General features: G+C 35.5%; 1 protein-coding gene across 1 annotated transcript in view; it reads left to right on the forward strand.

The window, feature by feature from the left end:
- The window catches only part of LOC133527086 (protein sidekick-1-like), a 310,716-nt gene that overhangs the window by 97,333 nt on the left and 195,268 nt on the right, over positions 1-18,115 (forward strand). The window contains exon 2 of the mRNA XM_061863979.1: positions 16,082-16,270. Coding sequence (XP_061719963.1) covers positions 16,174-16,270 — 97 coding nt within the window. The 5' untranslated portion in view covers positions 16,082-16,173. The remainder of the gene's footprint in view (positions 1-16,081; positions 16,271-18,115) is intronic.

Raw genomic sequence — 18,115 nt, forward strand, 5'->3', positions numbered from 1 at the left:
TTAGATAAAAGGTAAACAATCTTGACATGTCTTTTTATTGAAAAACGCTTATTAAAAATGTGTAACTAAGTATTACTTATGAAAGCAAAATAATGTAAAAGATCGTATAAGATTTATAATTGTTACATATTTGCCGTAACTTGTTTTTCAATAAAAAGACACGTCAAAATTGCTAACCTGCTTTCTAGTGCCAAAAAAACGAACTATATGTACGAGAAAATACTATTAAAAACACATTTTATTTTCATTAGTTACGACGAAAGGTTCCGAACACCTGCGCTTTATAGATTCTACGATAAGTAGGTTGAGCAGAAAATTATTAATCATGTCATTCACAATGACGCGTTCCTAGACTCGTAATGTCATAAAATTAAAGGTTACTTAGATTTGAAAAATTTGCGCTTCATCGTGGATATTATATTCTTGATTCGAGATATTTTAAATATTGCCAATTGTGAATCTATGCGTCTTTATGTTCGATCTTATTGTACACGGTAAATAATAAATGAGTTCTATTCAAGTCTAAAACTGTACAGCAACAATCTAAATGGATTTTCTGCTGTGCTTTCTATTGACAGAATTTTGTGAAATCGAGGTTGAAGAACGCAAAGGTACGTTAAAATGCAAATATATTTACTTTTATATGTCACTCAAACTGACACGTGTCACTGGAATTGGATACATAAAAGCTTTTGACGTTGACATATATTAAAATTGTTCAAATAAAAATGTGCTTTGAGATATATGTACTTTTGTATTTTGACGTACCTATGTAAATAATACTTTGTGTGAAGAAATAAGAATATTTCAAAATAAGTCAAACTTTATAATTTTATATCACCAAATCGTCTACTTTTGCTTTTAAACATATGTAACATATTTAAAAAAAAAGCTTTATGTATAGATGCAGTCAGACTTTTGTAACAAGATTATAAATTTAAGTTTTGAGTTTAATTTATTAAATTGCTTGTTTGCTATTATTTACCTTTAATATCTTATGAAAGCTTAAACTTATTGATTGAGGTTATGCAGAAACCTGTTCAGAATTATCTACCTATTTCATCCCGTTAACGGAGTTTTTCCAGCGTAATGTTACGGGAACTCGTCTCCTATGTAAAAAAAAAAAAAAAACAAAACAAAATATGCACGAGTTATTTCATTATCAGCGCTTCATTTTATTAAAACTGTATCAAACAGAGCTTGCATTTCACGTGAATATTGTATTTCTACATTCCGTTAAGTAATAAATAGCCAACAAATCACTTACATACCTACGAGTATTTTACGTTTATATAATCTGCTTTTGATTTGACACTGATATGATTTTAGTCTCTGCCTATAAACAACTTGTATGGATTATAATGTTGTGTATAGAAGACCTGGATTTGAAATATAGTCATCACGCTAGATGAGCTTCTATTCAGATTGGGGACTTCACACATACTTTTGCAGCTACTTCCCAGTGTTGCCATATCAAGGAATCGGCTTCCCACCCTTATTTTCTTGGATAAGAAATTTAAATGTCGGGTATAGGTTGCTGTCGGTCCCTGGTACACGTTATGTATATGAAGGTTTCCACACAATGTCTTCCTCTACCGAAATGCGGCTAGCTGGTTTTCGTTGTTCTTTTTAGGTTTATCGAAGATTTTATATATTTTCAGTTTTTGGTCAATTACCGTCCCAAAAAGCCAACTTGTAGAAAATTAAGAAATTCATCGCGCGCGACCTAAATAAACAGACATAATACTTTATAAAAAATAAGAAAATTATGAAGAACTGATAAAGATCCAAGTTTGCATATTCCCGTGTTAGCGTCTAAGCTAAAAAATAAATTCTGAATCACGGAGCCAAAACCGTTGGAGGAGGCACTAAATTTTATTTAACAGCGAGCTTAAAGGAATTCAGAGAGGCGGCGACTTGTTTAGCCAAGATAAAGGAGGAACGGTGCAAGACAATAGCGTGTCGCGTAAGAAATAGTTAATGCAATTTCGTGGATCAATGGTTTTGTGATGGTATTTCCTTCCGTCAGCCAGGTAATAATATGAAAATACTTACTGCTGTAGGCGCGACGACCCGAAGTGAGTCTTGGCAATGAAAAGAGTAAATTAGGTACAAAACATATTGTACCCATTTTACTACGATTTGGTGCATTGAAGAGAATGGGCTAATAAACACAAAAAATATGCTTGCTGAATAAGTGACAGTCCGACTATTTAATCGGTACCCTAAAGGCACTCCTAACCACATCGTCAGTCTTTATATGTATATCGAATATACAGAACACAGGAGATCGATTTCTTAAAGGTTCAAGTCACATTTGATGTCATATATTGGCATAATAAGTACGAGTATATAATTATTTTTGGGGCCAATCTTAAACAAGGCAACCCAGTCCCAAACTAAGGAAAGTTTGTACTATAGATACTAGGTGACGATATACATACTTATATAGATAAGTTAAATACTTATATAGATAAATGATATACTTATATATTTAGATAACATCCATAACTCATGAACAAATTTTATAAATTTGTACATAAAAATAAATGCCCAGGACCTCCTGCTTCGTAAGCAGGGTCACTACCGACTAGGCTAAGATGGCAATAAACTGGCAATAATGGCTAAGCCCATTTCCCATAACTTGAACCAGCCTCAAGTTGGAACAACACCATTGTATAAAGTCGTAAATTAATTTCACGTTCATCCGACGGGCCGGCTGCGTAATGAGCAAGCCGTTTGCACATATTTCCAGAAAAAAAAACAAACAGGAACCCCTCCAAATCTAAGAGAATCTCCTTAATCCGTTTTACAGGCCCTAGCTCATTTACAAAGCGAGAGATAAGCTTCAGATCAGAGTTTTCCTCCGTTTTTTGTCTAATGGAAGGAATTCAATTTAGCTGTCTATCATGTATCGACTATTGGAAGATGTTCGAACCTGATAGATTTGTGTTTTATGATTGATTTCTCACCTGTCTAATCGTATATCACTGCCAGGCGAACGATTATTTTTCTCCCTTAAGGTACTTTTTACTTGGATTTATGTTGGCTTTATTTACTACTACACTGGTAGCTGAGCGGTAGGTGTACTTGTTGTTTTAACCCATATATCAAATGGGCTGATCTAAAGAAATTCGAACGTGTGTGTACTGTGTGCTAAAATTTTAATCTGATTTAGATTAACGTAGGGTCGATAGATCAAACAATTTGTGAAGAGATGCCTGTACTAGAAAGATTTTTTTTTATAAATAAACTAAATATATTCGAATGTGTATTAAAAATTATATTCGAATTCAAAAGAACAATCATGTCAATCATTTTTATTCAAAATGTTTCTAATCTCATTCCATTTCCAAACCGCACTAAAACCTCAATTAGAATCAAATTACATAGTCACTCAGGTACGCTTTATAGCACTCTCCCCAAGGCAATTAAAATTACGGCCATTTGCTCCAACTCCACCATTAAATTCCGAACAAAAAAAAGGTTTAAGCTCCAATTATTACCCATTCGCGATCTGTCTTACACGATCGGGCAAAAGGGGCCAGACGACAAAAAGACCCCGTAATGGTCCCACGCACTACCTAACGTCGCGGGCCATTTAGGGTTAGCATAATGGAGGGTCGTAATCGACGCTTAAAAGCACTAGTGACGTCATGGAATCACCACTGACCTTTCACCGAACAATTTTGATGCCCGGTGTTTCTCGCACTCATTAGAACGCTTTTCAAAAGATTAAATTATTCGCAGTATCCGTAAACGAAAAATGAATTTATTATTTGTTTCGCATAATACTGATTTATGAGCCCGACATATTGTTTTAAATGCGAATCGGTGTAATGTTGAATTTTAACAGAATTAATTATTGGTTACAAATGGTTATGAGATTATTATGTTATTTGTAGGATTATATTGATCTGCATATCTATTAATTTAGTACTTATTTACATAATACTCCAATGTGAGGTATTGTAATAAAATTTGTAATGCAGCTACAACAAAATTGCCAAAATTTAAGGCGTTCACATTTTCCACAGCCGCGAAAATGGCGCGAGCACGCGAGAAGTGAGATAAAATGTAGACATTTCGCGGCAACGATGACATCCTAGTACCTTTTCAGGAAATTCCCTCTCAAAAGTGGAGAATCCGAGACCAAGACGAAAGCACTCGTCGGCCCGCTAATGGCATCGCTTTAAAAGGAAACGAAAATAATAAATTATTGACATCAGTCTTTTTCTTCACGCTTGAGAAATTATTTATTTTATCTCGAGCCTCTTGGCTTTCATCGTCGTCCGGAAATCTTACTGCAGGCGGTATTAAGCATGAATTATTTACTTGGTAAACACTGAATATGATTTTGTTCCTCAAATGCAAATTGCCTTTTACCGAAATATTGACACCCTTTGAAGGCTTTAATGTCTAACATTAACAGGTTCTCAAGTGCTCTGCAGTCTTAGATTATAAGAAGAGTGAAATATTAGAGCTTAAATGGCCGGAGAAGGGGACTTGAAGACTTAAAAGCATTTAATAGCTTGTTTAATTATACAAATTAAAATTCAACGAAAATAAAATGTATAATTTAACAGACACGTTTGAGTTTAATTTTGGCATTGTGTTTGTATTTTGTCCTTATAATTATCTGTTATCAAAACAATTATGTAAGTTACTTTAAATTTATTACAAAGCTAACTATAGGGCCGCTTCTAGTCAAACAAACCATTTCAACTTACAAACTAAAACCGAAACCGACTTGGTCCCCACTAAGTTACAAACTGTACTTAAAACTGTTCAGTTGAACTAATTGTACAAACAATGCGGTATTCGTGTGGTTCTAACGATCGCTGCAGGTGGGGCCGAGACGGGACGAGCGTAGATTGTGTATACACGGCACATTCACAACAAAGGAGGCATCGTTGGTGCTCACAACGAGAAGTGCCGGGCCTTGAGGCACTCCAAGCTCTAATGAACGAGTAGGACAACGCTAACGTGCATTAAGCACCAATGTTCTTAGCTTATTACATAAGCTTTTTAAAGGCTTATTAAATTGTGATAGATTTTGAAGCATTTATGTGTATAATTACTTAAAGTTGGCAAGACGTAATAATTAATCGTAAATATGGAGATATTTACGATTAATATGTTATCTTATTCTTTACGATCAAGCTCTGCATGATATAAATACACACCGTTTGTAAATGAAATACTTTTTTTCATTTATGTGTCTTTATTTCAAATGAGTTTTTAAAGCTTTAAAAAAACAAGATAAGGATTTGTTTTTTTTTTATGTCTGTAGACAGATGACAATAAAAAAAGTTGTAGGGTTGGTGCCAAGTAGCGATTGGTAGGAGTGGCGCGCAATAATCGAGCCTTGGCAACTTTCCGAACGAAATATTACTCTGAGATACTTCGCTCCGCTCTGAGCATTTGTTTTAAAATTCCAACTGCGAGAGCCTGCGGTCTTATAAATGCAGTTTTAGATATGAAATGAAATAAAAACTACAATTCCGCAGTGAAATGAGATAAACAAACTAAAACAGACTCGTATTATTTTTATTTAAATTAAAACGCGATGTTTAAACGATGATAAAAAGATTCAAGTGTCAGGAAATGTTGAATATTATTGCACCTTTATGAGAAAAGGCAGTAAAAGTCTGGTCATATGATAAATGTTCAGGCGAATTGCCTGTTGGTAAGCGATTACCGTCACCCATGGACACCCGCAACAGGGGAAGGGTGGGGGGGGGGGGTTGTAAGTGCGTTGCCGGAGTTTGGATTTCGCTAAATTTGTTGTACAAAAATTCGATTACGGTAAGTTTTGGTTATTGCATGTTAATGTTTGGCGGGCCGTATGCCGTATGCCCGAGAAAACAAACAGAGAAGAGACATTTATACAAAACAGAAAAACATAGGAAGGAGAAAGTGCCAGAAAATGGTAAAAAAAACAGATACGAATTAAAATGAAAAAAGTAACCGTGTTAGCTTATTAGTAACTGCATTGCCGTTCCAATACGCTACTAGGTATTACACCAATTGAAACACAGTTTTTTTTTCCTGGCTTTCCCCTCTTGTGTTTTGGCAGGAGGGATTTTGCCAATGACGACGTTTCAAGACCTACCACGCACGATAAGCATGTTCGGTGTATGATAAATTTTGGTTTGGTAAAAGGACTTATGGTAGGTACCTAAAACAAAAAACATTTATTGTTATGGACATCACAGACAACACAGGACATGTACAGTTTATTAGAAAAAGAGCGGGAAAAGTGACAGTTTAGACAATTAGAAGGCATACCAACATAAGGAGAGATAAGAAATGGACAATAGACGGAAACACAGTTGTTCTTCACAGCGATTTTTGTTATTGCAATAGTGACACGTCATTATAGACATATTGAAAAGATTCCGTACCAAGGCCCCAACGTTGTCTGTTCTCAATACAAAATTGAATACTCAAGCCACACAGCCATTTTGGTGGTTACACTACTACACTGCTGTGTATGTGTGCGTAAAAATATGTATGTGTGAGATTTTAGGGATGTGGACTGGTCGATTGTAATCATGTGGTTGCCTTTCGCTTCCTCTTTAGAATCTCATATCTGGGGGTACGGCCATGCCTCCGCCAAGACGAGACAAAGGGCAAAAGGCAGTGCCTATCTTTTCTAGGCACGTTTCGTCATATTTTCGGACCCTCGTAGTTTCGGTTTGAATAATGCTAGAGAGCTGGAATTTTTAAGGTACTATGCAGTCAGTAGACTTATCAAAAATACCAAGTTTTATTCGACTTTCTAATAATCCATTAGATTTTATAGATACATTAATTTTCACTATCCGAGCCATATGAAATCCGTGTCATAGAAAAGATAGACTACTTCCTGAAGTCTTAGAAGGCTAAAATTTGGCATGTAGAGACGGGTCTGTATTCTAACACATGTGGTCATGAGAAATCTGTAACTTTCACCCTGCAACTCCGTAAAATGGGGATACCTAAAAATACCTACAAACCCGAAAACATTGGTTCCTGAAGTCCTAGAATCGTAAAATTTTGTGTCGTAGCAGTGATTGGGATGCTAATAAAAAAACAACAATAAAAAAATAACCGGGTTCACGTAAAGCAGCCACGTAGCTCCCAAGCTGTACTGTTTAATTAAGATGATGGCTTTGTAGAGTTAGAGCTTGTAAATTTAGGATTCATAGAGTTAAAAGGTAATAATTAACGGATTAAAAGTCTTATTTTAAGATTATATTAAGATAACTGATGACTTTTTAGTGTGAAGACTATAAGCACATGTTAGTCTTGGTTTTTGGTTGGGTATCTATGACCCATACTGTAGCCGTTGCACATTAAATTCTCTTCTGTACAAGGTGACACTCAAGTTAGACAAGTGTATAAATAAAACCTTTTAAACAAATTAAACAACCTCGCAAGGGCGTTCCGACAAAGTTGCAGATAGCATCCTGTTCGCGAATGAAACCGCATTTAGGAGAGCTAAAATGTTTCACATGTGGAAGGTAAGCTCTTGAGTTAATATTCATATAGTTTGGAGTTCCGTTCGTCTTTATCGACGAGGTAGAATAGACACAGAGATCAGATACACAACTCAGTTTAATATTTGCACCATTTATTATTATTATTTTGGATTTTTTTTTGTTAATTGTTATTATTTCGCGAGTTTCTATACCCGATGAAATCTCACACAATTTATCTAACTACTACTACCAGCTAACTACTTATTCTTATTGCCAATACAGTAGTGGAGGAAAATGCAAGTTTTAGTGTGTAAGTTAGTTTTAATAGAACCTTATGTACACTTTACTTTGTATGTTCTCATATTAAATTAAATAAAATACATTAGGGTAGTGTGTACATATTTTTGGTACTTTATCCGCGTCGACATATTTAATAACGTGATGACACCAAAGTCACGCATCTGGTTATATCTAGAATGGTGATAATGATACAGAAACTTGTTCCTTTAAACGAAGTATCTGTTAAACTTTATTTTAATCCGCATTTTGTCTCACTATATGTAATTTTCACCGTTTTACACCAGAGGGCCTACCGCAAAAAACGAAGTTCGCATATTGCGGGCATCTTTCTCCTTTACTCCAATTAAAGCGAAATTAGAGTAACAGATAAAGATGCCCGCAATTTGCAATCTTCGGCTTTTATGGCCCTCTGACGTATCACGGTCACTGATTAGGGTATGATTGTAATATAATTGGTCAGTCAACTCAGTCAGTGAGTCAAATTTCATTTTATACCGGCTACTTACAAGCTTATAGAGTCCATCAAATCTAATTCCGCATCGACTTTGTAGAGAGAAACTGTGGAAGTCGCACAATAAACGTTGTTTTCATAGGAATTCGTCGTATAATAAATAGTTCGAATAATTATTTGTTAATATTCCTATATTAACAAATAATGTAAAAGTATTAGTAGTGCTGCACGCCGTAATTGTAGAAACGTTCACAATATGAGGTATTTATGCAATTAAGTTTGATACTGACTCGTGAACAACATTTTGATTCATTATGCCGTGCTTGGCCGCATGTTATGTTAATAATTTAATTGCATCAGTTAAAATTTCAACATTTAACCATTGCGGGAAATGGATAACCAAAACAAAATTATAAATCCTAAACTTTACGTTCATTCGGTACTATTTAGTAGCTATGTATTTTTGTTAAAAAATTTTTTTTTTATGTTGAATGAAAGTTTTTTCGCGATCAAAGGGTGAAAGAATATTGGGTTTACATATAATAGTATAAAACGCTCAATGAAAAATGAATGAATAAATAAAAATGTTAATGGCTTTAAATAAACATGCGCAAATTACTGCAAGCGAAAACAAACTACAAAAGCAGTATTAAAATCAGAAACCAAGGCAAAGCCATTTGCGGCTAACCTTCGAATTAAATAGATGTTCTGACAAAAATATCCACCCAAATTCATGGCCTCACTAGCATCTCATCTCCATCCGACACAATGCCGACACCCTGTAAGCTCGGCCTCGAGGGGCTTGTTTGACAAATAGAGGTCTCGCGCAGCGGATTCGGCTTGAAAAAAATTGTCGCAGAACGTCACGATCCACCACGAAACCTATACGTCCCCAAGCGTCCATGACCTACCGCGTCCCGCGCGCTAGCGTGATCTCGACTGAAAAAGGGTTGCAGGCGTATCAATGAGGGGTCTGCTTACGTTGGTCATGATACGTCGACTGTAATAAAGTAAATTGCGAGCATTTGCTACACGGATCCGAAGCAACGACGATCTTTATGGGACCGATAATGTTATGGGCAGGTAATGCGCTGTTTCGACTGCACAAATCGCGGGTACATTGTTTTACGAGTTTTTGAGTAAGTTAAGTTTAGTGGCTCGTAATACGGCGAGGTTACCCGGTTTAAATGAGCCGTGAAGACATTTACTGGCCCAAAAGTAAATACGATTTAAGAGTGAAGACGTTTTACATAGACTTGTCGCTTAGGCTTTGTATCAAGATTTCGCTTAATAAATATCTGTTAAAAGTATTTTTATTTCATTACCTATGTTCAAAGAAAATCGTGAAAAGAAAATTAATTTTAGTAAGTCTTTTCCTTTTTATATGTTATAATTTTAATATGTTTGCGTTTTAAGAATCTTATTAATTCCAGTTGATAGGAATATGATGAATATCAGGTTTATTTGTTTGACAAGAGATTTGAAAGAAACACTTAGACGAATGATAATAGTAAAATGAAGCATAACTAACATATAAAAAGTACTAAGAAAATGTTTGCGTTTTAAAAATCTTATTCGTTACAGTTGATATGATCATCAACTATCCGGTTAATTTATTTAAGCGATTTGAAAGAAATACTTAGTCGAATGAAACATTTCAAACTTCTAATGGTTAAATTTTTTGTTATTAGAATAAATAATCACCGGATTAATTTACCTTTTACTTTATGTTGTCCAGTAAATGCCGATCTTTTTAACCCTTTCTTACCCCCATCGATCATCTGGTGGTTGAGAAACGTGCCTTGTCTACGGTCATAAGGTCTACGTCAATGTCGGTCACCTTTTCGGTTGACCTCATCCCTTTTCCCATAGATCATGTAAAGGCATATCAAAATGCATTCTTGAATTCTTGGGCCTTGGTGTTCCGAGGTAAAGGATTTTGTGAGGGACCTGTATAAACGCTTGCGGGGTAGGGGTTGCAATTCTAGGTCTGGTTCGTACCTGATCCAACTTATATCGTTGGCTATTCAACGCGGGAACGCTTGCGGTATTTTTGGGACGTTTGTGCCGGGTGCATAGCGGGTTAGGATATAGGTTTTTTCTTTATTATGTTTTCTTTTGTAATCGCTTATTTTCTTTAAATTTTGACGATACGTTTTGCAGCTGATATTATGTGTTAAATGTTTTATTTTGAAGAAACTTAAGGTGGATGAGCTTTCTGTAAGATGACGAAGTCTGCACTGTGGACCTGGAGGTATGATATTTTTGTTCTTGAATCCTTACTTAAGTAAAGTGCTTGTCTATTATAAACTTTCCTTATTTAAAAGTGAACATTAAATCCACTATACTTTCTAACAGCGGTAGTTACAAAACTTTTACCATTTATTAGTCCTGGGTGAAAACTGCCACATTAATCGACTGCATTTCTAATGCACGGGGCCGTTAAAGCATAATTAAGTTCAGTTCCTGTGTAATGGCTGTAGGAAATTTGCACGGTTATAAATTGTGCTAAAGTACGGGCATACATGTAAATACAGCACGTGGTTAATGGATACTTGACAACCATTGAAATATAGAGGAAGTAGCTTTGAGGACCACCTGGAGCAGCATTCGAATTTTTACAATCTGTTATTGATATTTTATTGCTTTCCAGCGCATCTCGCTCACTCGGATACTTTTCGCGACAAAAAAGCACTAAAACAACAACTTGATGACTGATTCGTGGTTGATTTCACTACTAAATAGGTATTCTAATACATTTTTGTGATGCCATGGAAATAGTTATATTTGTCCTTTGCTTGATTGCAAGTGTGTAAGCGGCATAAAATTGCTTATTATCTTCTCAAGCATAAAGTAAAATCATCTATTACGACCCGTATCAACTTAAATATAAAGTCCAATATCTGCCATACAAACTTCCGCTGCCCGCGGCCCCCGACCGGCGCGTTCCCGACAGCCGCGCCCCCTTTCTTTAGACTTGAAAATATACGGCAAAATGACCTAAAATACTTGATATTATTGTATAATTTTCTTGCAATTCAAGTGAAAGTCAGACATAACTCAGGCATAAATGTCCATTTTTATACGAGACAATTTATTGGTCTGAGCGCAGCGAGCAGTTGCTTTATGCCCTTGTTGTACAATCTACTATTTAATGCTCGGTGGAAATAGCAGCTTTCATAAAACCAACATTTTGTACATCCATAAGGAAATCTCTGGCACCAAAATACAAGATTTATGCCCTCGTCATTTATCTATGACATAGTCGAACAGCCAAACATGACAGATCGCCGCAATAACTTGATAAGATCACCGGGATATCACGAAATTGGACAGACATGGTTAGACAGTTGTGAGCTAGCAGCTCGTTCAGAGAGAATACAGTCTACGTTAATTTAATCTACCGTCACCTTGGTCTCTAAAATTATGAATCAATGATACCGCTAGCTTAGTCTGTAGAGATCCTGCTAACGAAAATGGAGATGCAAGGTTGCCAAGCGCTCACAATATAGCTCTGATCCTATTATACAGTGTATAATCGTTAAATGTTTACAGACGATTACTCTGTAAATATAACATATAAAAAACGGTTAATTAACACGAGTATCTAAAGTACGTAGTAAAATCACATCAATAATTTTGTTAAATAGTATTATTAAAATCCAAAATATTAAGCGGTCCCATACATTTAGTACGACATGCTCTGAGGGTTTACTTTAAAATGCCTAGTATGTCAACCATTATCAATGAATAATTTTTTAGAAATGGTTTTACTTTAGCACGATTAGATTATCATATTCCAACCTTTTACTGTGATAAAATAAAACCACTTCATACTAAATATATGGGTTCGTTTAAACTTAAAATTTTGGTTATTTCTAGTATTATTTAAAATAACCGGCCAAGAGCATGTCGGGCCACGCTCAGTGTAGGGTTCCGTAGTTACTCTTCCGTCACAATAAGCTAAACTGGAGCTTAAAGTATAGTAAATTGTTAACCAAGGGATGAAACGGTACCTTTCACCTGAGTTAAACAAATAGGCAAATTTGCATAATCAGTACCTAATTAAAATAAGTCTTTTTACTATGAAGGGAAAACTTTTTGTGATAACTCAAAAACAGCTAAACTGATCATGTCCGCTATAGTTTTCATTTAATGTCTTTCTTAAGCTCTACTTCCACGATTTTTTTCATATTTTTTGGACCTATGGTTCAAAAGTTAGAGGGGGGGGGGACACATTTTTTTTTTCTTTCGGAACGATTATCTCCGAATATATTCACTTTATCAAAAAATGTTTCTTGAAAACCCCAATTAGTTTTGAAAGACCTTTCCAACGATACCCTACACTCCAGGGTTGAAGCGAAAAAAAAAATTCACCCCCACTTTACGTATAGGGGAGGTACCCTAAAAAAAATTAAATTTTTAGATTTTATTGTACGACTTTGTCGGCTTTATTGATTTATATATCCATGCCAAATTTCATCTTTCTAGCACTAACGACCACGGAGCAAAGCCTCGGACAGACAGACAGACAGACAGACAGACAGACAGACAGACAGACAGACAGACAGACAGACGGACATGGCGAAACTATAAGGGTTCCATTTTATGCCATTTGGCTACGGAACCCTAAAAAGTATTTGATTTAACGTACTTTCGATGTTAGTTTTAAGTTTTTTGATATCTGATACAAGGTGAAATTGTTATGTTGGACCATACTCTAAGGGGTGGATATGTAGGTCATACTGAACAACTTTTACTATGAGGCCAGCCCTGAAATCCCGAAAAAAATCTGCTATCTCATACATTTCGGTGAATCACATTGACATATTTTCTATGGAACAGCTGTTTTTTTTCGTTATTTAAGATTTGGCCCCATAGTAAAAGTTGTTCCGTATTATGAGCCACAAATTCACACCTCAGCGTATGGTGAAAGATAATAGTTTCATTCTGCATATTAACAGAATAATCACATGTAAACAATTAACGATTACATCCTGTATAATTTATACGGTTATCCACGATCCAATTCCAATGTCTGCGCGCTATTTTTACTGAAACGATAAAATTTTAATGTACAAGGTAAACATAATTATCGTAAACGATAAAACAACGATAATTGTAATTCCAGATTGCTCTAGTGTTACACAATCCCTAGGACCTTTAGAACCGGTTTCGGTTTCAATTTGAGACCGGTTTGCCCTTGTCATTAAGATTAAGGTCGTAAGGTCAGAGCGTCAGGATTAGTTAAATGTTTCAGCTAATTCATCAACTAACTACGTGAGTCCTTTTAGTTTTAATTAGTTGTATGAGTCAACAACTATGAGGTAGGTATTTTTAGTGTTCCGTACCTACAAAACTTTGTTCACGGAACACATATCCGAAATCACTTTGGTTTTGCAAATCGGTTATATGCGATTTGTTTGTCACTTGATATCAAATTGTTCAATTATTTGTTTCAGAATATAATATCATTTAACTCTTTTATATTATTTAAATTAACTAGTTAATATAAATTAATATGTAGTTTCTTTTTTGAATAAATGAATCTCGCTCGACAACGCTGTACAAAAATAATTACTTAGAGGCCAATTCGAACGTACACTGACATCGGAATGATATCTGACTAATTTCATTTAGTTGTAGTGCGTCTCGCTCGCGCCAATATATGTTCGGACAAGTACGAGCGAAATGTACAATAACTAAATGACATAATAGCAGACGCTAACTGCCTATCTATAAGAAAATAACATTAGTTCTTTAGGCCTTAGGTTCAATGCCTTTAATAAGTAATTCTCTTTTTTTCGCCATAAAAGAGATTTACAATTAACCTACTCAGTGATGGTTGAAGCTAAGTTTATTTATAGAACCGGAATATAAGGTTACTAGTTTTTTCCCCTTTCCTATTCACTTGTTATTGATCATAGTAAGTCTCATATTATGTCAGTACATTAGCGGATAGACTTCGACCAATCGCAAACAACAAATAGTTCGCATTCATTGTGCCTATTTTTGTCGTTTTTCTCTTCTACCAGTGTTCTTGTCGATTTATTACAGAAATAGTATATCATACCTAAGAGACAAAATAAAATAAATATTAGTCTGACTGTGTATGTTCTGAATTACATCCCATACTAAATACCTACCTAGTCAAAATATAATTAAGAATAGTTTACACACAAACAAAAAATTGTATGACCTGTTAATGGATGAATTCATTCATAATGCGTCCAGTGCCCATGCAATTTTGCTGTACTTAAAATACTTATTTTCCAATGTCTCTTTACATGGTTGTAAAAATATGTAACTAAAATGAGTATCGTGTGGTACATAAAATATAGTGTGGGTCATTCACGATGACGCACAGATTTGTCAAACCTAACCTTCCATAATATTACAATATGGGTCAAGGCATGCGTCGTCGTGAAAGAAACGATCTATATATTTTTTAATATTTATTTCCATTTTACGTTGCAACCAGGAAATTATTTTTACAGTGAAGGTTTAAAATCTTAATGTTAAAGCCTAAGATTAACGATGGTCTCCACACTAGGCAAAGCCTGTATCGTAGTTACCTGTTTAAAGCATTGAAGTATCTATCTAAAGGATGGGCCTTACGGGCACTAAGAATGGCGCTAGTTCAGTGGTGTCACTCTCGAATTCTAGCCAATCACGCAGTCCAACAGAATTCGTTGCGACCAATCGCGCGCGTGGTGCGAACTCATAAACCAATCGCGTTGTGGCGTTAGACTGCACGATTGGCTCGAATTCGTGTGCGTGACACCGCTGTACAGGCCCCATTCTTATTGTCCGTAAGGCCCGTCCTTAGATATATATGTCAATGGTTTAAAGATAACAATTTTGACACAAAAATGTTTTTACATGTATGTTTTTTTGGATATATACAGTGTGTCCCTTGCCATTGGACAAAGCCGAAATGTACATATGCATTAGGGTATTTAGAACCATTGTACAAAGTATCATAACAGCCGGTGTAGCGGTTTCGAAGAAATTAACAAATTACCATTTTTTACTTTGGAGCAGCCTGTATGTGTAAGTAGCTTCTAAGGTAATATCCTCAAAGAATAGTATGGAACCTTCTTCAACCTTTTAGATTATCTTTTTTATTTATGACATTAATAAGCTTCTGACTTTTGAAAAATGTCATCATTATCACATATTTCGAACAAATTGTCAAAAACACTGCCAAAGATTAACAACAACGTGTTTCTTTTTGTTGTCGATTATTGCAAATAACTTTTGTTCGAAAAAAATATTTTTTTATCTTTTGTTCTAATTAAAAAAATATTCACGTCAGAGCATTCCTGAGAAGTAACCCTACGTGTGATTTCAGGGTTTGTCCAATGGCTAAGGTCACCCTGTATATACTATGTATCTATTTAAATTGCTTGAGCATAACGGTACACAAGTTAATAGGTATTTTAATATTTGATCTAGATAGGAAATACAAAGGTTTGCACCCATATTAATATACTACATGATAATCATTTTAGTTACATATTTTTACAACCCCTCAATAAACCAAAAAAGTGTCTGTGACATAAACGGACAGACAGACGGACATGACGAATATATAAGGGTTCCGTTTTTTGCCATTTGGCTACGGAACCCTAAAAACTTGTGCGATAGACGTTGGTAAAGAAAATTCCCATTTCGTGACGACGTATATACCTATTACATCCAATACCGACCCTCGTTTGGGTATGATTGCTTTTCACACGTGTACCACAACTTTACTAACTAGTTGAACTTTTTTAAAAGCGAGCTACAACTTCGATGTCTTTACTGAGAGAAGTTCTATTAAGTAAAATATTTGTACTAATAGATTTTTCTATCTTTTCAGGTACCTCATTCAAGAATGTAACCAAACAGCCCTAAGAAGATGCAAGCTCTCGCTCTAGGCAGTTGGAAACAGTGTAAGATGAAAGAGCGAGCATGAGAGAGCCAGGATCCAGAGTGTTGAGCAAGATGCTGCTCTCGCTACTGCTGCACTGCTTCTGCGTGGCTACCACAGCTTCTGTATCTAGTGGAGGTAAGTGACTTAAACAGACCGATAGAAAAATGCACTAGTTACTTGAAACACGCACTATTTGAACCATTTTTTTAAATAGCTTCTGTTAAGACGAGGGAAAGCTGGGAAAGTCTAAGTTAAAATGGTATATTTTTTATTTCTTATTTATGTTCCTTTACGGTTCTAGAACCGATGGGTCTAGCGCGTGACTATGGGAAGAGGCCAGATGGCATGATACTGGTTCCCTGGAGGCTAGGTCGACCCCTCGTCTGGGACGCCACGTGCGTGGATACCTTCTCGCCGTCCCATCTTCCAGGGACCTCTGCTGAGGCTGGCGCTGCTGCCAATACGGCCAAGCTTCTCAAGCGGCGAAAAAATGCAGCCATTGGCACCGGCTGCATGTTTGAGCCGTTTGGAGTGGAGACGCTTGGGCCGTGGGGTCAAGCGGTCAAGGTGCGCACAGCATTTACAAGGAGTTGGCCAAGCGCCTAATAGACGCAACGGGTGACCGGAAGGCTGCAGCATAATATCTCGCTCAACGCATTGGCGTTACCGTTCAGCGCGGCAACGCCGCCATCCTTTCGGGGTATCCTACCGAACGAAACAGACCTGGGGCCAATTTTCTATTTGTAGGCTTCTATTTCTAGGAAGTTTTAGTTTCGCTTATTTAGCATTAGATTAATTTATTTAAACCTGTTTTATAAACAAACAATATAACAAAGGACCTTTGAAAATACAATCGAATTGAGTACTTACAACGTATTATTTTACTAACACCGATTTCAATAGTGAAGTTAATTCACTGTGCAAAATTTTTAATAAACAATCGAACTTTATAGCAATCATGTTGATATTAAATAATTTATGAAATCATACCAACCAACTATAAAAATGAATGCACAATTACCTAAATAAGTTATCAAACTCGAGAATGCCACAGGCGATAAAGCGTGAGGTAACCTGCACAGTCCCCGTAAAGTATGCAATGTCGCTGTTCCAAATAAAACAAAAAAGAACTTCCACCGTCATCTCACGAATAGAATGGAAAACAAATTTCGTATTTCATCTTAAGCGTATGCGAGTCGAGAATATTTCAGAAATAAAAGAGTTTGTCGAAGCGCTTTCGAATAACCGATGTTGACAAGGAATTTAAGTGATACGAATGAAAAGCGCCTTCTGTCTGTATTGCTATTATACAGGGACATATTTTCTATCGGAATGCGAAAGAAAATATAAAAGTTTTCCCGCTTATAACAGTATTTTGGAAACGGTATTTAAATGTAAAATAAACTATTTTATTTTCGTTCATTTGGTTATAAGAAATTCCGCCACTAAATAAAAGAACAAGTTCACCTTCGCTTTTGAATTTTCTGTAGGTATATTAATTAAAAATGTATTTATTACCCGAATATGGCAAAGTAAAAGCAAGGTTATGATTTTGACCAGTGTGTAAGTGTGTATATACACCGTTTAAAGGTTTGCCCATACTGAATTTACACACTGCATAAAAAGTGTGCTGAGATAACTTTTGCTTAGAAATACATTGAAAATATTAACGATACAAAATAATTCATTTATTGAGTAATTAAAATATAAAGTTACTGGAATATTATACTCAAAATATATTTTGGTGTTTTGATTAAGTGTTCATGATACTCTAAAATTGGTATGGTTTTTTTAATGGATATCTTTTATTGAAATACCTAAAATGATTAACTAATTAACTAAGTGATGTAAAACCAATGTATTTGAGAAATACAAATAGCGTTTTTTAAGTTTTTCCTTATTTATTCAAATTACATAGGTATTCATGTAATTTAATTTGTGTACCTACTTATATGTATTAAGACAGGAAAACATAATAGG

This window comes from Cydia pomonella, chromosome 17 (assembly GCF_033807575.1).
Source record: "Cydia pomonella isolate Wapato2018A chromosome 17, ilCydPomo1, whole genome shotgun sequence".
NCBI lineage: Eukaryota > Metazoa > Arthropoda > Insecta > Lepidoptera > Tortricidae > Cydia > Cydia pomonella.